Here is a 24,005-nt window from a genome sequence, read left to right on the forward strand (position 1 = left end):
CACGAGCTAGTAACATACTCAAAATCAGAGTTGTACTTATCACTGATTTTGACAGATAGCACTGAATATTTTGTTGTTGGGCAACTGCTACTACCAGTAAATGAATATATCTTGGTATACCTCCCTGGCAAAATTTTCGTTACCATAAGAAATTTGAAATTTGTACGTAGCTCAAATTAAATTTTCTTTGCCCATTAGGGTGGCTTGATAGGCATTGGAGAATTTTTTCTTGCAATTATGAATAGATATGTATGTTTTGCACCTGCATCATGAATTTAAGTTATTTGAAAATAATAACGATTAATTTTAGCACATGTACTTTGTTAGCCGGGATTCACTAATAGAAGGTTAGGTCACTTGCAAAACATAAAGTGGATAAACCCATGAACATCATTAATGTCAAATGTGCCGATTGAAAATGTCATCAAATAGGGGAAATCGTAAACAAATAATGAATATAAAAAGAGATTGTCGTGGTCCCCGGAGGGTCCGAACTGTCTCAGCGGAGAAAGGGGACATAGTGTGCTGGCGAGCGCTGGCTGTTGGCGTTAGAGCTCCGGCTGTGGCTCAGTCTGGGGCGCGGTTCTTGCCAACACACCATGTCCAGAGACAGGTGACAAAAAAAATTCAAATTTCAAACCAGCTCTGGATGGAAATGAAAAACACAGGGTCCCACTTATGTTAAGGCAGGCATGTCTTTCGCCTTCTTACTCGCACCTTCCGCTATGGATTCGCTCTTCAGGGGGCACTGAGACATCCTACAGTGCCCTGGACGGCCCACCCCAACCATGGTATCCGTTGTCCAACAGTTTTGGATACCCCAGAATCGGTCTCCCTTATCCCCCCTTACAGCTTGGTGCACTACCCCCTTCTTACCTTAGATAACTACTCCTCCATTGTGAAATGAAAACTAGGCAAAGGCGAATTTCATTTCAAACGTTATAAACGGTATGTATTTATTAAGCCGAATCAAAAATTCATTGCCAGACAAAGTTCAATCAAACGAAAAAAAAAGCAAAGAAAACAAAACAAGGAATTGTATAGTGGCAATTAAAAAACTTCGTTTATATAAACTCCTCTCCTTCAAAGAGAAAAATAGTAATAAAATTCTCCTTCCTCCACAGGTGTATTGGGTCTTCTCATGGTGTCTGGCCTTCCTTCAGGGTCGTCTCTCCTAACTGGAGTCAGTGCTGGAGCGGCTGAGCAGTGCCCACGCTTTCCTCTTGTCTGTCCGTCCGTCTGGTTGTGGTAAGTATGTGTATTCCGGCTGTATTGTATTTCCCGTAAATAAAAGCTTTGGCTTTTTTTTTTATGTCTTATATGTTTATTTTTTTTAAAGGCCTAAGTTCGCAAAGCGAACACCAACAGCAGTAAGGGCTCCTTTCCGCCCAAAAGGTCTAGAATCTTTACCCCCTGGCCCTAGGTTGAGCTCGACCTAACAGCTGAGGACAGCGCCTATTTATTCTAGCGCTGTGTTACTAATAGAAAGGTAAGTGTCTGGTGTTTGCCTGCCTAGCCGCTTTATTAACAATTAACCTTTCTTTTTATTCGTAGGAAATATGTGTGTCAAGGTCCTGTCCGTCCGTCTGAGTTCACGTATACGTCCCGCAATAGTGTTCGTGAGGAAAAGGGTACCTGCAGCACTGTCGGCTGACCAGTGCTTTTGATATAGAGCTTCCCACGATGGACAGAGGAGGTGGAGGTGTAGCTTTATGTTTTCGCGTTTGGCTTTTTGTGATCAACTTTAGTGGTGTCTATTGTCTTTGATTTTCAAGTTTAGGATTTTTAACTATTGTCTTTGATTTAGTTTTTAGTTTTTTTTTTTTTTTTTAGGTCTTTTATTATTACATTGGTATTTTCCTTTTTTTTCAGGTTCTTTGGCTTTGTTTCGAAACTTTTCCCTTTTCAGGTTCCTTTTTATTTAATTTGATAACATTTCTTTTTTTTTTCCAGAGTTTTCATAGATTTTCTTTTTCAGCTTTTAATAACTTTCAGTTCGATTTATTTTAATCACCTTTTTTTCATAATCTTCTTTTTCAGCTCTTTAGTTTTTAATTTGTATTTATTTTCATTTATTTTGTTACAGCTTTTAAAACTTCTCAATAATTTATAGTTAATTTTTTTCCTCTTTCAGCAAATGTGCTGAAAGTTCAATAAATCACTTTAAAACTTTGAATTTGGTCTTTTTCTTTGTTGTTGGGTAAAAGCCAGTTCCGCCTCCTTTTCTCTGCCGAATCCAAAACCAAAAAGACTTTCTTTCTTTTTGAAAACACCACTTTCAACACTCTTCTGTACACCACCTCTTACTCCTTGCACGGCTCCATCCAAAAAGAACTAGTCATCTTCCCTTTACTGTCCATCATGGTTCCCCCAAGCCATCATGTCCACCGAGGAACCATCATAAAATTTTGTTTTCCAAAATCGCAAAAACAAATAACATATGGTTTCCTCGATTTTCATTGTAGTAGTTACATTTGTATGTGGAGGTAACATATGCTGGTAACGCAGGGTTGCATTCACCAGCTGCCATAAAAAACACAGACGGTTCAAACCCAGATGTCGCTCTTCTCTAATCAGACATAGGGTGACACGCTACAAACCCAATCATCCTTTAGACGTCACCGTCATAGGATGGGAGGGAAAAACAACCTTTTGTCATGTATATAATAACATAACGTGTGAACGTAGCATTAGTCAAACCTATCTCAGTGGGTGTAGCCCCCTTAAGAAAAAAGTAATTCTTCTCCAATAAATGTACCTTGACCTATAAGTATACCTTGAGTCGAGTAGTACCAACCCGGTACTCGATTAACCAGTTATACCTTCATTAAATATACCTTGATTAAACTAACTGGATATTTATGAAGCGGACGGACGGAATAAAATACGCAAAAAAAAATATTTAAATAAAAGGTAAGTAAAGTGTAAAAAATTATTGGAAATGAAAAAAAAAAAAAATGAAAGTGCTGTGTGTAATTAAAATTTACAGTGCGTGTAACAAAATCTCTATAAGTTGCGGTCTATTTCGGTGTGTGTGCGTGTGTGTGTGTGTATAAAAAAAAATGAATGGACAAATTACCATGATAATTAATGTAAAAACCATTTGCCAACAAAACTTAAAAAAAAAAAAAAAATTGCAATGCAAATAATAAAAAATTAACATAAAATTAAGTGTTGGCCCTGCAGAAAATTAAAAATTCCAACGAAAAGTGAACCTTAATATTAAAATTGTTTCATGGTGCTATATGTGTGTGAATGAAACTACAGACACCGGTTAGCAAATAATGCCGGTCAAAGAATTAATAAAAAAGGTGGGAAAAACTGAAATTCCGACACAAAAAAGTGAAAATTGGCAGAAAATAAAAATAAATGAAATTAAATAGTCATGTAAAGTGCAATTACGTGCGGTTCTGCAAACCGTAACCTACCAAAAACTCAAACCAACGTGGTTTCAAAAAAAAAAACGGTTCATTTTGATGTGCAAGTGTTTGTGATTCTAAATGCGTATGATATCGTATGACTTTACGGTACCCCTACCATAATGTGTAAACCACTCAAATCATGAATGGAGGTGGGGGGTGCTAAAAACAAACTGAGTGCCAATACAAGTTACTCTGCACAAAAAAGTGAAGTAGGAGAAGCTAACATAGGTAATTGCGGAAAATGTGTGCGTGTCATGTGACGAATGTAATGCAAACAGAACAAGTGTTGAAGCTCTCTTCTCCTTGTGGTTCAAAAAAAAGATCGAAAGAACCCAAAATGAAAATGTGAAAACGAAAAAACTGAAATATTGTGAATGATTTATAAGTTCAATGAACGCAAAGTGAAAGTGTTGTGAGAAAGTTAATGTCAAATCAAAATAAGGACTCAACATTGAAGAGAAAAACTAAAATTTATAAAAAAAAAAAATTGCGCTAATACCAAAAAAAAAAAATAAAAGAAATGAAAAAGGAAAATTAAAAGTTCATGAAATAAAAACAATAAAAATAAATATACCAAAGGAAATCGTCGAATCCAACGCTACAATGTTTAAATGAAGTCAATGTGAAATGACTTAGAAAAATTTTAAATAACAAAAAAAAAAATCTAAAACAAATTATGAAATTTCCAAAGTTAAAAGAAAAAAAAAAAAAAAAAAAAAATTTCTATGCAAAAAAAAAAAAATTCCCAAAATTAAAAATTTCAAAAATAAAACAAAAAATTTTTGAATAAAATTGAAAATTTCAAACCAAAAGAAAATCTTAAAATAATAACAACTTAAGCAAAAAAAAAAAAAAAACAATGCAATTTGACTAATCAACCTCCTTTTGGTTCTCTTTCCAGGTGCCACAGCGACACCAAACTCACATCGGCCGCCTAGCTTGAGAGCACGGACCATACCAGACGTGGACCAGCGACATAATGTGCCCAGGGCAGATGAACTGGTAAGTGTCAAATAAATAATACGCCACGGCGTATTCTTTATTACTCCTCTCAGCCCCCTACTTGCACTCACCACGGCATCCCTCGCTCCATGTCCAAGATGCCATAGCGATAGAAAGACGGGTCGGCCCGACATACACCGAGGTCGTCAAGAGGCTCTACCGTGGTTGAGTGATCTCCTGGGGCCGGCATCGAAAGATGACAATCTCTCGTCCGGACAAAACGCCTTCCGCCGCAACTCGCGCTCCATGTCCAAGATGCCATAGTGATAGAAAGACGGGTCACCCACTGCGAGGTTGACAGCGAGCTCTCCGGCGGTCGAGGCACCCCAGATAGGCCGAGAGAAATGGCACTACCTCGTTCTAACCCCTGTGCACATTACACTACTGGAACACTCCTGGCGGCCCCGCACTCGCGACTGCGTAAGACCACGAGTTTCGTCGCTCTCAGTCCCCGACGGATAATTCAGGTAAGTATAAGGTAAGTATAAAGTTCCAATTCTCTAGGTCCATTTACTCATCGTACCCACACACACGTCCTTCACCGCCTGTTGACCATGGGATGTAACTTGCAAGGAATTTTATGGAAGCAATTCAAACGACCATCTATAGACGGTTCCGCCTAAACTGCCGCCCAAGGCGAACAAAAAAAATCTAAGTTTAATCCAGAAACTGCGTGCCTGCCAAAACTAAAGCTAAGTATCCTTAAATCTAAAATTAAAAGATAATTCAAATTCTAATTCATTTTTCGTTTATCCTATAGCTTCCTACACTAATGGCTTAAACCTATTGACCTTGGACCCATGTGATGGAATCCAACTTATAACTAAAACGGTAAGTCACTGATTTCAATTTTTATTAACTTTTTATCGGAGCGCCGCGGCCTACATTTGTAAGGTACTATGCTATGTTAAACTTCTCTTTAAAGGGGTGTCGCACTGCGGCACGCCGTTCAGACTCGACTATACAAAAAAGGCCTCTTATCATCGAGTTTTAAACTTGAAACGGACTACACTCACTGATATGTGAGAAGTCTGCCCCCGTTCCTTAGTGGAATGTCCATGGGTAAAATTTGCAATTTGCTTTCTCGGACACATTTGTAGCTAGAAGATATTTACTGCTTTAGGTCTTTAGCATGGTAGACGCCCAATGATCCGACACTTAATGTACTTCTTGTTGAGCTTCGCGTTTACATTCTTTCCGAAATCGCTCAATTGATGGTTACGTCGATAGACCTCTTGACCTGGGAAAAACCTGACTCTTCGGGCACGAATGTTGTATTTGCTAGCCCTATCGCGGTAACTCTTCTGTAACCTTTTTCTGACCTCTTCCCTCACTAATTCCAAATGGTTCGACTTTGGTAAAGCATTAAACTCTGGGTCTTTCAAAGAGTCTAATTGTCTAGCCAGCCTATAAACGCTGCCGTGAGTAATCATATTGGTGCCAAAAAGAGCGAAATAAGGTGTCATGCCTACTGAAGAGTGCACCGATGACCGTAATGCGCACTCAATTGCGGACAAGTTTTGGTCCCAATCCCTTTGATCCTCCTGTAAATAAGAGCGAATCGCCGCCAATATAGATTGATTAACGCGTTCTGATGCGTTAGCTTGAGGTGAATAGAGTCCCGTTTTCATATGGCTTACGCCGTAAGCCTCCATAAACGCCGCGAAATCTTTCCCAGTAAATTGTTTTCCATTGTCGGATAAAATAGTTTCGGGCACACCAAATTTGTGGAAAACTTCTTGCTCAAGAAATCTAATAACATTTCGAGCGGTTGCCTTTCCCATTGGTTTCAATAACACATATTTGGTCAGGTGGTCTAAGACAATAAAAATGTAGCAGTTTCCTGCCTTAGAGCGTACATAAGGACCTAAAAAATCTATGTATAGCTTTTGAAAAGGACGACTGATTTCTACCATTGACTCCATCGGCTGACGCATTGGCTGATTGTTCGGCTTAGCTTCTTTACAAACTTGGCACTTCTGGACGAAAAGTCTAACCTGTGCACTCATATGAGGCCAGTAATAATATTCCTTTAATCTACGAAGCGTCTTGTGGAAGCCACCATGAGCCGCTGTACTAGGGCAATGCGCTCTTTCTATGGCAGACGCGGTGAGCGATGCCGGTACCCATAACTTCCACACTGAATCCTCGCAAGGCAGATCGACAGTCACTGGTATCGTTCGTTTGTACAGAAAGCCATCTATGACTCTCAAATCTGGCAAATCATTCTGGTTAGCCTCCACGGCTTTGATCTTCTCAAGGTACTCCTCTTCCTTGAACTCAGCCGCATTGAGGTCTACTAAGCTAAAGGATGGCAATTCCAATTCATCAAGGTTATATCGCGAAAGCGCGTCTGGTACCACGTTTTGACTACCCCGGCGGTGTTCTATTTCGAAGTTGTGTCCCTGCAGTAAAAGACTCCATCTTGCCAGACGACCGCTCAGCTCTTTGTTGCCCATCAACCACTTGAGTGATGAATGATCTGTGATGACCGTAAACGGCATCAACTCTATATAAGGGCGAAACTTTTTTATTGCCATCACCACGGCTAGGCATTCCCTTTCGGTGACGGAGTAATTTTTCTGCGCTGGGGACAACTTCTGCGACATGAACGCTATGGGATGCTCGCCTCCTTCGTCGTCTTTTTGAAATAGAACACCCCCAATGCCAACGTCGGATGCATCACACTGGATGTAAAAATGTTTCCGGAAATCAGGGTGTCTTAAGACTGGACTACGGGTTAATGCCTCCTTTAGCCGTTTGAACCCAATTTTGGCTTCCTCACCAAACTCAAAGCCGCGGCCTTTCTTCAATGTCGCAAAAATAGGTGCCGCGATGGTCGCATAATCGGCAATAAAACGGCGATACCAGCCTGTCATACCTGTGAAACGCCTAACTTGTTTGACATTCTTTGGGTATTCGTATTCCACTATCGCAGAAACTTTGCTAGGATCAGGCTTTACTTTTCCCTCGCCAACTATATACCCGAGGTATCGCAGCTCTTTAAAACAAAACTTTGACTTTGCCACATTAATCGTTAGACCCGCCGCTTTCAAGGCCTTTGCCACTTGTCCCAAAAGGTCGAGATGTGTCTCAAAATCTGGGGCCACTATGAGCAAGTCATCCAAATAAACAAACACTCTTTCACGGAGATGCGCAGGAATCACCTTATCCATTAACCGGCACATTCTTTGGGCTGCGTTGCACAACCCAAAGGGCATTACGGTGAACTGGTATAAGGGTCTTCCTGGTACAGTAAAGGCCGTTTTCTCCCTGCTTTTCATCTCTAGTGGTATCTGCCAGAAAGCATCTTTCAGATCCACACTCGAGATGAAATGCGTATCCCCTAGCCGGCTAAGAAGGCCCTCAATGTTTGGGAGCGGATAAGCATCCTTGACAGTAAGGGCATTGAGCTTTCGAGCATCCAGGCATAACCTATTTTTTGTGCCTTTCCGGACTAATGTCACTGGGTTATTCCAAGGGCTCTCACTGGGCTCAATGACCTTCATGTCAAGCATCCTATCCAGCTCTGCATACATTAGGCTTTGCACTGCTGGGGATACAGGGTAATGTCGTTGCTTTACTGGTATTGCATCTGCCGTGTCAATAGTGTGTGTCTGTAAGGATGTCTTGCCCAATCCCCTTATCTCGAAAGACGGAAATTGAGATATGACCTCGTCTAATCTACCCTTCTGATCACTGTCCAATCGGTGCTGGGATGGGTCAATAGGGTCATCTTCTGCCTCGTCCTCCAACGACAAACTTTCAACACTGGCTAGCAATTTATAACGTTTCATGAAATCGACCCCAAGGTATAGTGCTTTACTTAAAGTGGGGACTAAGAAAAAGGTTACCTCACTTTCTATCTTGCCAAGTTTTACCGGGGCTCGAATACGTCCTACAACCCTGTGAGGTGTCTCGTCCGCTGTGCCGACTTGTGCTGAAAACTTGAAAATCGGTATCTGCGCCCTCTCAACTAACTCTAGACAGCCTCTGCCTAAGACGGTGACTGTTGCGCCACTGTCTAATAACCCCTCGACCTCTTCATTTCCAATTTTCACTCGCAAGTAAAGACGAGTGTCTTCTCCCTCATATAAGGTAGATGAGGCTATCTCCTGCCTGAGTTTCCTTCTAGACTTATACCGCTCTCTAGCTCTCTTGATTCGTAAGTGTCTCTTTGGGTTGTTTAGGGCATGTTCCGATTCCGTAGAGATCAGTGGACTTACCTTACCTATACCTAAAACATTATGTAATACACTTCTATCGTACAATTCATTTTTCCCATTATATTTGTTCAATTCATCTACTTCATTAACTTCATTAAATATTCTAGCTCTAGCTTGATTATACTCCTCCATTCGCATGTGCCAAGGCCTTATCTTTTTTAATTTTATTTCATTCTTTAATTCATTTTCTAATCCATTCCTTAATTCATTACTAAACCTAACCTTATTCTCTAAAATAGTTATTCTAGTGGAATCCTGCTCCACCTGATCGGCCTCTACTGGGGGTGCATTGGTTTCGGGCGCGTTTCCCCCTCTGTCGGGCCCGCTTGTCGGTTTCCCTGACATCGCGGACATTTTGGTTTCACCACGTTCTCCCTTCCGCAGCCATAGCAAAACAGCTTCCTCGTGGTAGATGGGCAGTCCATAAAACCATGGCCTTTTTCGCGACAGTTCCAGCAGACGCAACTGGACTGTCTACTGATGGCTTCTACATCTAGTTCCGGCTCTTCTTGTTCATACTCAAGCTCATTTACCCTAGGAGCAAATTGCTGACGGTGTGCTTGAGCGAACTGCCGTTGGTTAACCAGCAATAACTCGGCTTTCTTGCACTCTTCCCTGAAGTGCTGCAGCCCATACATCTTTATTGGGAAGACTAAGGCTGCCATTGCCTGTTTTAAATTGCCCTTCATCATCTCAACCATCATCTGCTCGTCCATGGGCTCGCGTTGCTGATGCCGAAGGCGCAGCATGGCATTGCAAAAGTCCTCGAATGACTCATGTGACCCTTGTCTTCGGTCCATCATCTTCCTTTGGATGTCGAAGTCACTCTCGAACTTGCGAAACTGGGCCAGGAATGCCTGCTTCAACTCTGGATAGCTGCGCGTGTACCCCAATCTTCTCTGCATCCAATACCACTCCTCCGCCGGTCCCTCTAAGAGCTGTGGGAACTTCACCAGAACTTCATCCCACTCACACTGGTAATCCTCCCGAAGCTGTTCTAAGCGAAAAATGAAGTCTTCGGCGCTTATCGACCTGGATGTGCCATCGAACTTAACCCGCCACTTCTCCACGTCTATCTTCCTCATATACTGGCGATTTGGAGTTAGCCTCGCCTGCGGGTACATTGGCTGATAAGGCGGTGCTGATGCGTTTGTAGCGTTCGGGAGATTGGTGTACTGGTTGCCTAGATGGTGGTACTGTTCCGTCGGTTGGTGAGGGGATGGCAACCCATTCTGTGGTCTCTGCGGTGCTTCTTCGGCTGAAAAGTTTGAGTCCTGATTCATTGCTGGCTCTCGGTATTCGTGGCCTCTCGGATATGGACCAGATGGCGGCATCAGCTGGCTTCCTGCCGTGGGCGGTGGAGCTGGTTGTGTGTTTGCTGTCTCTGGGACTGTTGGGTTCTTTGCAATATTTAAGTTGTTCAAGCTCTGTTGCACAAGCTGGGGTACCAGTTGCCTCAACTTCTCATCGAGCAACCTGATTAGCTCCAACTGTCCCACACCAATCGCCGAATCTATTACCGCATTTAGGGAACCTCCTTCTCGTGGAGCTTGGTAAAGCGCTTGGCGTATATTATTCGCCTCCCGGTTCTCCCTTCGCTCTCTCTGTACCGTCTGAGCTGTCAAACTGCTGAATTCCGGCGTGTCTGGGGTTATACGTACGTCCGACATGTCCGATACGGACAAAGCCGGACTGGAAACCGCCGACGTGACCATCATAGGTGTGACTGTTGCCGTTGTTGTGGCCATAGATATTGCTGTGGTTGCTGTTGTGGTGACGATGGCTGTCGCCAGGCTAGTTACTGTGGTTGTTGTTGTCGTTGCCATAGCCGATGTGGTTGGACCAGAAACTTCACTAGAGTAACTATTTGCCCTTGTATTAACCATTAAATCTAACTATAACCTATAATCCTTACTAATCTATTGAAAATTCAAAAATAAGAAGAACAAAATACTTCAGCCAAACAAATCTTCAAAATATATTAACTCTACGTTTTTTCTTCTTTCTTGCAGGTATGAAATCCAAAATTCACAAACCAGGTAGAAAGGGTAGTGCATATATCCTAACATAAGGTGGGGAACAAGTGAGAGAAGAGCAAATCCAAGCGGATAAGCGAAGCATTCTAAGTTTCCAAATAGGACTTCTCCAAACGTATCCGGAAACTGCCTTCTCTGCCGTAATGTATTGTATGACCCTGAGATGCTGTAGTATATTGGTATTACGTTTGCTACCTACGGACATAACCACACGGCTGTTGTTGAACACATAAAGATAAACCCAACAACGTCTCATGTGCTTTGGCTCATGGGTATGATTGTATTAAGCGGACGGACAGGTAAGCAAAAGTAATTTGGGCTATTGCAGTTAACTATTGTATATAATGGCATCTCCTTCTCTCCTCAGGCCCGTCGCAAACGAAATGCGGATACCAAAATCCTTAAGCTTCGTGACTTACGGGAGTTAAAGATTAGTAAAACACCGTGCCACATCCTGCATCTAACCAGCTTCCAGTCACCACCAGTTTGGCACGCGATCCAAGCTTTTGAAAACTTACGATCGGGACTCAATCCGGTAACCGAAATCCGATCAGTTGCTGGCTGTGGCGATAAAATGATGCGGTCAACCCGATCACTCGGGCCCCATGTTGCGGGCGCCATTCTTGTCGTGGTCCCCGGAGGGTCCGAACTGTCTCAGCGGAGAAAGGGGACATAGTGTGCTGGCGAGCGCTGGCTGTTGGCGTTAGAGCTCCGGCTGTGGCTCAGTCTGGGGCGCGGTTCTTGCCAACACACCATGTCCAGAGACAGGTGACAAAAAAAATTCAAATTTCAAACCAGCTCTGGATGGAAATGAAAAACACAGGGTCCCACTTATGTTAAGGCAGGCATGTCTTTCGCCTTCTTACTCGCACCTTCCGCTATGGATTCGCTCTTCAGGGGGCACTGAGACATCCTACAGTGCCCTGGACGGCCCACCCCAACCATGGTATCCGTTGTCCAACAGTTTTGGATACCCCAGAATCGGTCTCCCTTATCCCCCCTTACAGCTTGGTGCACTACCCCCTTCTTACCTTAGATAACTACTCCTCCATTGTGAAATGAAAACTAGGCAAAGGCGAATTTCATTTCAAACGTTATAAACGGTATGTATTTATTAAGCCGAATCAAAAATTCATTGCCAGACAAAGTTCAATCAAACGAAAAAAAAAGCAAAGAAAACAAAACAAGGAATTGTATAGTGGCAATTAAAAAACTTCGTTTATATAAACTCCTCTCCTTCAAAGAGAAAAATAGTAATAAAATTCTCCTTCCTCCACAGGTGTATTGGGTCTTCTCATGGTGTCTGGCCTTCCTTCAGGGTCGTCTCTCCTAACTGGAGTCAGTGCTGGAGCGGCTGAGCAGTGCCCACGCTTTCCTCTTGTCTGTCCGTCCGTCTGGTTGTGGTAAGTATGTGTATTCCGGCTGTATTGTATTTCCCGTAAATAAAAGCTTTGGCTTTTTTTTTTATGTCTTATATGTTTATTTTTTTTAAAGGCCTAAGTTCGCAAAGCGAACACCAACAGCAGTAAGGGCTCCTTTCCGCCCAAAAGGTCTAGAATCTTTACCCCCTGGCCCTAGGTTGAGCTCGACCTAACAGCTGAGGACAGCGCCTATTTATTCTAGCGCTGTGTTACTAATAGAAAGGTAAGTGTCTGGTGTTTGCCTGCCTAGCCGCTTTATTAACAATTAACCTTTCTTTTTATTCGTAGGAAATATGTGTGTCAAGGTCCTGTCCGTCCGTCTGAGTTCACGTATACGTCCCGCAATAGTGTTCGTGAGGAAAAGGGTACCTGCAGCACTGTCGGCTGACCAGTGCTTTTGATATAGAGCTTCCCACGATGGACAGAGGAGGTGGAGGTGTAGCTTTATGTTTTCGCGTTTGGCTTTTTGTGATCAACTTTAGTGGTGTCTATTGTCTTTGATTTTCAAGTTTAGGATTTTTAACTATTGTCTTTGATTTAGTTTTTAGTTTTTTTTTTTTTTTTTAGGTCTTTTATTATTACATTGGTATTTTCCTTTTTTTTCAGGTTCTTTGGCTTTGTTTCGAAACTTTTCCCTTTTCAGGTTCCTTTTTATTTAATTTGATAACATTTCTTTTTTTTTTCCAGAGTTTTCATAGATTTTCTTTTTCAGCTTTTAATAACTTTCAGTTCGATTTATTTTAATCACCTTTTTTTCATAATCTTCTTTTTCAGCTCTTTAGTTTTTAATTTGTATTTATTTTCATTTATTTTGTTACAGCTTTTAAAACTTCTCAATAATTTATAGTTAATTTTTTTCCTCTTTCAGCAAATGTGCTGAAAGTTCAATAAATCACTTTAAAACTTTGAATTTGGTCTTTTTCTTTGTTGTTGGGTAAAAGCCAGTTCCGCCTCCTTTTCTCTGCCGAATCCAAAACCAAAAAGACTTTCTTTCTTTTTGAAAACACCACTTTCAACACTCTTCTGTACACCACCTCTTACTCCTTGCACGGCTCCATCCAAAAAGAACTAGTCATCTTCCCTTTACTGTCCATCATGGTTCCCCCAAGCCATCATGTCCACCGAGGAACCATCATAAAATTTTGTTTTCCAAAATCGCAAAAACAAATAACATATGGTTTCCTCGATTTTCATTGTAGTAGTTACATTTGTATGTGGAGGTAACATATGCTGGTAACGCAGGGTTGCATTCACCAGCTGCCATAAAAAACACAGACGGTTCAAACCCAGATGTCGCTCTTCTCTAATCAGACATAGGGTGACACGCTACAAGATCAAATTGACATCCCCAATGCCAAGTACTGCCAAAAATTTAAAAAATTGTCGGCCAAAAATGAATAAAATTCGGCCAAAATTATAAATCGATGTTTGTCGTCATCTTATATTTTACATAATTATTTTTCACCGGTGTCATAAATGCCTTGGCTGCAACTGAAAATTTCTCTAAAGGTGCATCAGCTATAATTGCGAAAAATGATATATTTTTAAACATAATATCATGAAATTTTTTATGAGCACAATTCTGCGTTCATATAACGATTTAATAAGGTAGTCTCAGGAGAACAGCTTTTAACGACCGGTCAGGTATGACGGTATTATAATGTCAGATTTTTGTTTCATTCTCTTTGTTGTTGTCTTTTTTTCGCATATTCTGTGCTAATGCACGCACACTTATACACACACTCACACAAATTTCTTTGTGTGTGTCGACAAAAGGTAGATCAGCTTGATGACAAGATGGTGGATTAAACCATATGATTTGTGTGTGGTACAAATGAGACCACCTTTAATTGTTTCGCCATGGTTGCCCAACAACAAAATATTGAGTTCACTATCTGTCAAAATTAGTGATAAGTGCAACTCTGATTTGGAGCATGTTACTAGTTCGAGCATCATTTTTCGTGTGTTTCGTTGTGTTTTATAGTTCCTAACTATAATACACACACAACCAATTACAATAAACGGTAAAGTTGAGTATGCACCCTTTTCAAAATTTTTGGTTTTAAACTCCGTTTACACTGCTCATTAAATCCAGATTTAAGGCTCTCGTTAGCTGATTTTATAAAGGGAAAACAAATTATCAAGCCATTAAATACGGATTTAAAAAGCAGTGTAAACGGGGTTTTTGTTCGGACGACGCATCGCTGTTTATTAACCTATCATGGTGTTATTTTATACTCGGTTGATTGTTCGGGTATTACTGTCCTCATACAAACATAAAGCATACTCTTTTATATATACCCATACAATTACAATGAATACGCATATTGATGTGCCATGCAAACTGCCCATTAGATCCCTAAATTCTCAAAATGTCAAGTTGACTACTTATCCAAATTTGAAAGAACAAACCTATTAAACCCCTGTTTGCTCGTCTTTTTTTTTCTTGTAAGAAACCCCAGGAAACTCGACTAGAGACTTGAATTCTTGTCTCCAGGAATTAAAAGGGACAGGCACATCTAGTCGCAGTACAAGAAGTGCCAATATCCAATAATTCGCTTTTCATTCTTACTTTTGCAATTGTGCGTAATTCATTGAAATCTTTAGAAAGTTCCATGACCTTTGATAAATTGTATATTGCATTGGATCTCTCATTGTTCGTATCTAATCTCGTTTTCTTTGTATTTCTTTTGAATATCGAAAGAACAACAAGAACGTAGAACGCATTATAACCACCAATCATCATGGATGCTGAGAAATCAAGCAATAGCTCCTTCGAGGATCTTTCAAATCTCAATGAGGCCGACATGAAAGCTGCCGCAGAAGCTTTCATAGACAACGAAAAACAAGATGCTGAGGGTGGTGAAAAGGAAACAGCAGGACAGGAAGAAGATATCTGCGATGTTTTGGGCAATGGCCAATTGATTAAAAGAGTTCTTAAGAAGTCCACCAGCAACAAACGACCACAGCGAGGCGACAAGTGTACATTGAGCTTTACTGGCAAATTGGAGAATGGCAAGATTGTGGAGAAACAGGAGAATTTTGAAATTCATGTTGGTGATTTTGAGGTAAGTTAGATGAAGAGTCACCAGGTCAAAGTTAATGTCATTTCACACCATTAGGGTTGAATGTTCGGATAGCCATTAGTCACTTCAGTTGTTGATTTAACCTACCAAATTGTCAAGATGTGCTTTATATGTGGCAATTCTGTGTTTCTTAACCTAAATAAGGTTTGTCTTTCCACTCTTCCTACGAGATGGCCAAAAACCCTGCGCGAAATGTAATGCTTAGATCTTAGCTGTTTTCGAACATTGTGCCACATTAGCTTTCGTTTATAGTGCATTTTGCACAACGTAAATATAAACAAGTGATCGAATTTCATAGAATTATCTAAAATTGAATAATGTAACAATGATTCAAGAGCGTTGAAAATTGTGTTTTTTTTTAATTTGCTTGCAAAATGTACGTTATTTTTTTAATGATAAGGGACCTACTTTCTATTGCGGACTCCGAAAGAATTGCCGCAGAGCGACACCTCTTACTTTAGTGTAGAACTTTACAAGGCTGATTAGGAAAGGTAAACACCTTACTAGGAAGGGTAACAGTTGCTGAAATTTTTTCTGATTTTTTCGTCAGGATTTAAACTCAATCGTTCGGCGTTAAAGGCGGACATGCTTTCCTCTGACTACGATGGCGCCCCTATAATTTGCTTCCTAGGTTCTATTCAATATCCAGAGCTAGGAACACTGAAACTTGAGTGGGCATTCACAACGTACCTATTTGATAGGCTCCTTGATGTTGTTGTTGTAGCCACATTTTCTTGTGGAGGTGGCGATCCTCGCCATGCTCCTGCGTGAGCAAACTCGTTTCGGTCCAAAGGGCCGCCCGCCTCGTGAACATAATGGCCATTGGTTATTTAAATACGTCTATAGGCTCTTAGTTTTAATGCATGAGCCGGTGCCGCCCGGCTTCTCACTGAGACTCTCCACTCGATACCGTTGATTGTCCGCTGCTGCAATTGCAGCTACTCCGTATGGAGCATTCCACTATCCGCAACATCTGGACGCGCCCGGTAGCTCACAGCTAAACTTCTCGTGATATCAATGAACACCTCACAGATCGGAACTCAAAGTTCCAGCCTGTGTGATGCTCATAGTTATCCCGTGCCGGGTGTTGTTGTTGTAGCAGTGTATTGTATTGCATTCATTCATCTGCTGGGTTCTGTTAAATACTCAAACCTAGGAAGTCCGCGACAAAGATGGGGTGCGTCTAGAGGAATCTGAGTCTGTCGAGTGGGTCTGGCTGGGTATTTAAACAGTTGACATGTGTTATTTGGTCCCAGGTCACAATCGGGAGACACATCCTGCACATTGACATCGATCCTTGCTCTTTAGTAGTAGAGGCGGCTGCATCTGTCGGATTGTAATTGAGCCAGAACTACTCTGGTTTGCCGGGAGAAGTCAATTTCTTAAGGTGCAAATGGAGGTTGTTGTTCTCCAAGGACCCCATTCACCCAGTAGCTATTCACCTCATCTGCTACCGTGTCTGTATTAATGTTGTCTAGACCCGCTTGATATGCCACTTTTGTAGCTACGTTTGAAAGATTTTTTTGAGACGGAAATGCAAAACCAATTTCCCCAAAAAAAAAACCCAGTTAAAACGTTTTCCCCTAAGAAAATTCCCAAAAAAACTATTAAAGTTTTTTTTATAACCTCCACCATAGGATGGGGTATACTAATTTCGTCATTCCGTTTGTATCTTATATCCCATAAAGTATATATATTTTTGATCGTCATGCTAACTTTCGTAGGACTAAAGCTAGCCGCTTGAAATTGGTTGGGATTGTAAATGGGCCATATCGGTCCATGTTTTGATATAGCTGCCATATAAACCGATCTAGGATTTTGACGTCTTCAGGCACTACAAGGCGCAATTTTTATTCGATTTGGCTGAAATTTTGAATGAGGTGTTTTGCTATGATTTCCAATAACTGTGCTAAATGTGTTTGAAAATGGTCCATAACCTGATATAGCTGTCATATAACCGATCTGGGGTCATGACTTCTTGAGCCCCTAGAGGACGCAATTCCTATCCGATTTGGCTGAGTGAGGTGTTTTGTTATGATTTCCAACAACTGTGCCAAGTATGGGTGAAATCGGTGCATAACTTTATATAGCTGTCATATAAATCGATCTGGGTGTCTTGAATTCTTGAGCCTTTAGAAGGCGTAAATCCCACCCGATTCCGCTGAAATTTTGCATGAGGTTTTTCGCCATGACTTTAAACATCTGTGCAAGTATGTTTTAAATCGCTCCATTACCATTACAATCATTGTCTGATTTGGGTGAAATTTTGTACAGCGGCTTCTCCCATGACCTTCAGCGTACGTGTCAAATATGGTCTGAATCGGTCTATAACCTAACACAGATCCCCTATAAAACGATATCCTATTTTACTTTTTGAGCCCCTAAAGGGCGCAATTCTTATTCGATTTCGCTGAAATTTTACACAATGACTTCCACTATGGTGTCTAACATTCATTCCATTATGGTCCGAATTGGACCATGATTTGATATAACTCCAATAGCATAGCAATTCTTCTTTTATCCTTTCTTTTGTTTGCCTAAAAAAAGACACCGGCACTGAACAAATGTGATCTCTTGCGTAAATACTGAGTTCCTATGGTATTCAAAACGACAAGGCGAGCTATTGGCGGCTTAAATAATCAATGGCCATCATGTTTACGCGGTGATCGGTCGTATAGACCGGAACAAGTTTGCTCTCCTATAAGAAATTGACGACAACAATTGCCACCTCAACATGCAAATGTGGCTACAACAACAACAACCCCCCATCCTATGGTGGTGGGTATAAACAGTTATCTTAGTATTTCGGATGCCGCAACCTTACCAAAATTATTGTTCGAAAAATCAAACATTGGGTGAATATGGGTTATATTGTTGGAAATAATTCTAGTTTTAGTACGATGGATTAAATCCTATGCCTCCCTAAGGACTAAAACGCATGTCTATATTCCTACAATTTCTCATCTCGGGAGATACGTTTCTAAATGAAACACCATTGTAGGTGAATATCTTTTTCTATTAAACCATACCTAATCCAAGGGTATTGGACAGCACTAAATATAAGGAAAATTCCAATACCCACGAAAATTAATTTTGAAGATATCCTTATTGAATTTCCCTTAGAAAAATCCCCAATTTTTTTTTACCATTAAAATCCTCGTACCCCAAATGATAAAACTTTTTCCCCAATCACGAAAAAATCCCTTGTTTGGGGAAATTTCCCCTAATCTGACAACACTGCTTGTAGAGCTGAATCTCTCGCTCTAGATCATATAGATCCACATAAAGGCCTTTGGGCGGTGGATACATATCCAAAAGATGATGATTTGGATGGTTCTTGCGACAACAGCTCAGAAGGTATTACTTAGACAGCATGCTATGTCTTTGTCTCCCGTTGAAGGTGGTTCACGTGAGAACTGAAGAATTCCACTGCGTGTCACATAGCTGACGAGACCACACTGGCGGCGAATAACTAACCACTAACTGACCAATTGCTTTGTACGTGGTTAACAAGGTTTCTTTGTCAGCTCCCTAAGGGCCGCCGGCAAGTGACTTGAAGTAGCATGTGAGGAGAAGTGGTAAGAACTGTCAAATGTGAAACCAAGTACTTTGGAGCACTTGATGGTCGAAATCGGTACTCCATTGACTTTCACATTCAGCTCATTTTTCACCTCACGCGTGTTTGTAGTGAACAATGTGACGGAAGATTTCGCGGCAGATATCTTTAAATCTCTGGCAGCGAAATTAGCGCCAAGACCTTTAACTTATTGCAGATGCCAACAATGGGAGGGGCGCCTCAAGTGTCTTGACTAATGGCGAGAGAATTGTGATCGTTCTGTACGATTCTCCTTTTTTTGGATTGAGAAAAATGATTACTCTGCCCATTTTACAGATTGTTTTAAAACAGTGGAAAAGTTATTATGCTTTCTATAGTCCCAAATCAGTCAGTTAAAAATTCCTTATACTTCAGCATTTCGATTTGCGTTTGTTTGCTGGAAGATAGCTGTTTAACCCGAATCACTTTGAATTTTCTATTGAATAGTTTTGAATGATTTATTCAAGGCTTATTACTTGAAAATTTAGGATTCTCAAAATATTTCGTATTAATCCCTAGGTGTCCTTTGAAGCAAGGGTTTTTTGTTTAGAATAATTAAGATATTTTCGCAATTTATTGAAAAAGGAATTAAAATATATAGAATTTAGTAGAAGCATGATATTTTGAACATTTTAACGTATTCACTTTTGTAAAATGGGATACAAATTTGGCCATATAGGTGTTCATGTAGCCAATTTGTGAGTGGTGTTAAAATGGAAGCTATATCAGCTTATTGAGCGATTTGGACTATGTTCGACAAAGACATTGGGAGTCATAGTAGAAGTCATCTTGCAAAATTTCGAACAAATCGCTTAAGAATTGTGCCCTCTATAGACTCAAGAGGTAAATTCCATAGATCGGTTTATATGGGATCTATATCCGATTATTGGCCGATTTAAACCCAATTTACCATACATGATGAGAGTCATAAGAGATGACCTTATGCAAAGTTTCAGCTTTGTCAAACTTCAATCACGACTTAAGAAGTCAAATTGGAAGATTAGCTTAAATGTTTGCTATATCTATACATAGACCGTTTGGTCCATTTATAATCCCAACCGACCAACATCAATGAGAAGTACTTGTGTAAAATTTGAAGAAATATTATTGCGATTTGTTTATCACTTTAATTTAATTTTCCATTTTCAGGTAATACAAGGTCTTGATATGACTATTCCCTTAATGGATATCGGTGAAGTTGCTGAAGTTCAAGTTGATGCAAGATTTGCCTATGGTTCATTGGGCTTGAAAAATGATACAGACCCCGAATTAAGCATTCCCCCAGAATCAAAGGTAGACCGGAAGAAAATGTGCAAAAGAAAATGTTGATGAATTTTCAGATTTTTATTATAGTTAACATACGAAGTGCATTTAAAAGACGCAATTTATGAAGATTTTTCCGCTCTTAAATCTTATGAAGTACGCAAAACATATGGGTAGGCATTAAAATACATAAATATATAGCTCTTGTAGTTGAAGAGAGACATAACACAAAAAAAGAGGTAATGTTACTACAAGGTAAAGCAATTTTTGAGTTTTGTCACTCTTCAAATACAAATACTCAAATACAAGAGCGTTATGAATGATGCCATTTATTCACTTTTTCATTATTATGGTTCTATTTGTTTTAGAACTCGCAAAAAGGAACGCGCCAATTTCTGGTATAACCGCAATGATTATAACACGGCCATTCAGTTGTATAGACGTGCATTGGACTACTTGGATGATCGTGATGGTGACCCTGAGGCTGAATTTGAGAAAGAAGACTTAGAGGTAAACATTTCGATTTACAAACACACATTTATTTTCATTTATAAATACAATTTTATATGCAGTTATCAAATAATGAGTTGCAATCTTTACTGAATGATCGCTTGATTGTCTACAATAATCTGGCTATGGCTCAAATCAAAATATCAGCTCTGGATGCGGCTTTACAGTCTGTTGAAAACGTTTTACGCTGTCAGCCGAATAACTCAAAAGCTTTATATAGGAAAGGAAGAGTAAGTTGTGCCCATATTAAAGATTAAACATGTTAATAAATATGAATTACATTTGTTTAGATACTGGAGGGAAAAGGCGATACAAAAGGAGCCATTACATTATTACAAAAGGCCGCGACTTTGGAACCTGAAAGCCGAACTATTCAACAGGTAAAAACTGAATAGGTAGAAGTATCTTTAGTTCGACCCAGTATGATTATACTATTCCTTATCTTAGGTATAATATAATTGACTATTCTATGCCAACTCTGTAAGGGGTGCTGATAGAGCAGACAATTTGGCCAGAGCACTGTCGTCATCGGGGCGACGCTGTCCGAGTTAAGGGCTTCGGCGACGAACACGCATCTAGCACTTTTGAACAGTAACGGTCGGTGGGACAACGAATATTCTATGGGGTGTTCCGGATGGTGTGTAGACGGGGCTATTACTAAAATGAAGTAAGATGAAGACCAGTAAAGCTTTCAGGACTACAAGCGCACTTATGAAGAATACGTGCGATCTATTTCGCGTAAGATGATGAGATGCTGGACGATTTCCTATGTCATTGCCCAGCTTTCGTAGCTAACAGACACCTACATTAAGGTGGAGACACAATAACAGACATGAACCTATTTAGGGGCTAGGATTTCATCACTTACATTTGTTTTGAGTTTCCTTTTTAGTATTTAAAACACACAACATGCCGATTACTTGCTTAAGTGTATGCCCATAGTGCCAAGAGGTGAATTAATATCCGCATCCTCTCTCAACCTAACCTAACATACTGTGCCAACGGGGTTGCAGTGCATAAAAAATAAAATTTGGTTTGGGAGAGACGAAATGGATGGTTTCAACTCCCGAAACACCTTGTGCAACCGAGTAGATAAAGAAAATGGAGAAAGACGATCAAGAATATATACACTTTGTAGGGCCTGAAACGGAATGACGAAATTAGGAACGGAATGATGAAATTTGTACCCCCCGCCTTATGGTGGAGGGCATAAAAAGCTTCATTTCAAGTTGTACTCGAGTCCCGGCAGAAGTAGTTCTAGCAATTCTGTAACTGCCAAATAGCGGAGAATCATATGACAAGGCGGGTTATTGGCGCCTTTAAATTACCAAGGCCACCGTAGCGCAGAGGTTGGTATGTCCGCCTATGACGCCGAACGCCTGGGTTCAAATCCTGGCAAGACCATAAAAAAAATTTTCAGCGGTGGTTTTCCCCTCCTAATGCTGGCAACATTTGTGAGGTACTATGCCATGTAAAACTTCTCTCCAAAGAGCTGTCGCAATGCGGCACGCCGTTCGGACTCGGCTATAAAAAGGAGGCCCCTTATCATTGAGCTTAAATTTAAATCGGACTGCACTCATTGATATGTGAGAAGTTTGCCCCTGTTTCTTAGTGGAATGTTCATGGGCAAAATTTCCAATTTGCAAATTACCAATGGCCACCCTGTTCCCACCGGAACGAGCTTGCTCACCCATAGGAGCTTGACGAGGATCGCCACCTCCACATGAAAATGTGGCTACAACAACAACAGCGGAGAATCATCCCAAGATGTGCGTGAGTTTATTCGACCGTTAATTTAGTGAATATTCCAAGAGTGATAGTGCCAAAATCTATCACGATCATCGCAATTGACAGTCGACTAAGTCATGAAACTCATCCGCAGCATCAATTTGTTGTTGCTGTTGCAGCCATAGATTTGCGTAGGGCGCGGGCAAGTATGCAAATTCGTCTGCTGTAGGGATCGTGAGGCCCTACCCTTTCCGAGTCTTATGGGAGTATTTCAATGTGCTGAGCTTCAGTAAAAATTCAAATTTGCCCATCAACTTTCATTCTATTAAGTAACAGAGGCAAACTTCTCACATATCAATGAGTGCTGCTTTAAATCCGTTTTCATTGTTTCTTCTAGGATTTGGCAAAATTAATCATTAAAGCAAGACGCGAAGAACACAATGAGAAAAAGATGTACCAAAAAATGTTGGGACAGGCCAACAAATTGGAGCAGAAAAATAAGCAACCACAAAAGCAACAAACTGTTGAAAGTTCTAAGGTTTGTATGAATCGCTTGTTCAATTCAAAGGCCCATTAAAATATATTTTGTGTTTACTTACAGTTAAAACTATTGGGCTATCTCATGGGTTCCATTTTGATTGGTGTCGCCGGTGTGGCAATGTATCGTTATAAATATTAATTGACGCCCCTTCTCAAACCTACGGGGTTTTAACACAATAACCTCAAAAATCAATTTCCACAAGAGATCGGCCGTAAGAACCACAAAAGCAGCGAATATTCACTCATGTTTATATTTTTTTGTTTTGTGTGGTATCATAAGGATACTCAATCTGAAATTTTTTGCACTTGTCCCGAAATCCCGTAATGAAGGAGTTCATGTTGTTTATATTCTCTTTTCCGACACCCCTGTTGTATGTATGTAATTTACAAGCATTTTTTTATATCTATTTTAGTTGCTTTATGGAGTAAAGGGTTATTTTCTTTTCGTTTTTTTGCGCCGTACATGATTGCTGTTTAAATTTCACCAATTATTACTTTTTTGGATCTTAAGCATTCAATATGAATGGTTTTAAGTTAATTTTCATTCCATGTTGATGCGTTTATTTGATACAAAAAAAAAACATTAAAACAAAATATATCAAATTTCTAAATAAATGAAAAGCATACATTGTAGTTTCTTTCATTTATAGAAATTGAATCAGCAATGCCGAATAATTAATTTTATTAATACAGGCAGTAACAGCCGTTGATTTTTAGAGAAAATGTGGTTAATTTTTCATCAAAAGTTGTATCGAATTTTGATTTCATAGAAAATTCTCTGGAAATTTGATTTTACAAAGAAAATTTCGTAGAAACTTAATTTTCATTTTTTGGTTTTCTAGAAAACTTTGACAAAATTTCATTATCATAGAAAATTTCTTTAAAATTTAATTTCATACAAAAAATTCTTCATAATTTGATTTTCACAAAAAACTGAAATAATTTCGTCAAAATTTTATATTCGCAGAAAATTTCATAAAAAATTTTTAAAGATTGGATTTTTATAGAAAAATTTGTCAAAAATAGAAAATAATGTCGGATTTGATTTTTACAGAAAATTTTGACAAAATTCGAAACTGATAAAAAAATTTTGAAAAAATTTAATATTCATAGAAAATGTGGCAATTTTTTGTAAGAATGTGATTTGAGTAGAAAATTTCCTTGAAATAAATATTA

At 39.9% G+C, this 24,005-nt stretch overlaps 1 protein-coding gene and 1 long non-coding RNA gene across 3 annotated transcripts; both read left to right on the plus strand.

The window, feature by feature from the left end:
• The first annotated feature begins 482 nt into the window (after positions 1-482).
• Positions 483-1,729, plus strand: LOC131997704 (uncharacterized). The gene is made up of 3 exons (XR_009398345.1): positions 483-1,248; positions 1,340-1,489; positions 1,555-1,729. It is a non-coding gene; the product is annotated as an uncharacterized LOC131997704 (long non-coding RNA).
• Positions 1,730-14,522: 12,793 nt separating this feature from the next.
• Positions 14,523-23,455, plus strand: LOC106091287 (peptidyl-prolyl cis-trans isomerase FKBP8). 2 transcript variants are annotated; one of them, XM_013257776.2, is made up of 9 exons: positions 14,523-14,739; positions 14,812-15,175; positions 19,938-20,081; positions 20,142-20,224; positions 20,420-20,561; positions 20,624-20,791; positions 20,852-20,941; positions 22,687-22,827; positions 22,891-23,455. In XM_013257776.2, the coding sequence occupies exons 2-9, from the start codon at positions 14,852-14,854 to the stop codon at positions 22,966-22,968; spliced, it is 1,170 nt and encodes a 389-aa protein (XP_013113230.2). In that variant the 5' UTR covers positions 14,523-14,739; positions 14,812-14,851; the 3' UTR covers positions 22,969-23,455. The 2 variants fall into 2 exon arrangements, with proteins under 2 accessions (XP_013113230.2, XP_013113222.2); XM_013257768.2 differs by having other exon boundaries at positions 14,523-14,689.
• The last annotated feature ends 550 nt before the right edge of the window (positions 23,456-24,005 follow it).

Source organism: Stomoxys calcitrans, chromosome 5 (assembly GCF_963082655.1).
Source record: "Stomoxys calcitrans chromosome 5, idStoCalc2.1, whole genome shotgun sequence".
Taxonomy (NCBI): domain Eukaryota; kingdom Metazoa; phylum Arthropoda; class Insecta; order Diptera; family Muscidae; genus Stomoxys; species Stomoxys calcitrans.

Coding starts and splice junctions, on each gene's coding strand:
- LOC106091287 (XM_013257776.2), top strand. CDS start 14,852: ATGGATGCTGAGAAATCAAGCAATAGCTCCTTCGAGGATCTTTCAAAT. Junction 20,082..20,141: donor GCATTCCCCCAGAATCAAAG/GTAGACCGGAAG, acceptor TTTTTATTATAG/TTAACATACGAAGTGCATTT. Junction 20,792..20,851: donor CTTTATATAGGAAAGGAAGA/GTAAGTTGTGCC, acceptor ACATTTGTTTAG/ATACTGGAGGGAAAAGGCGA.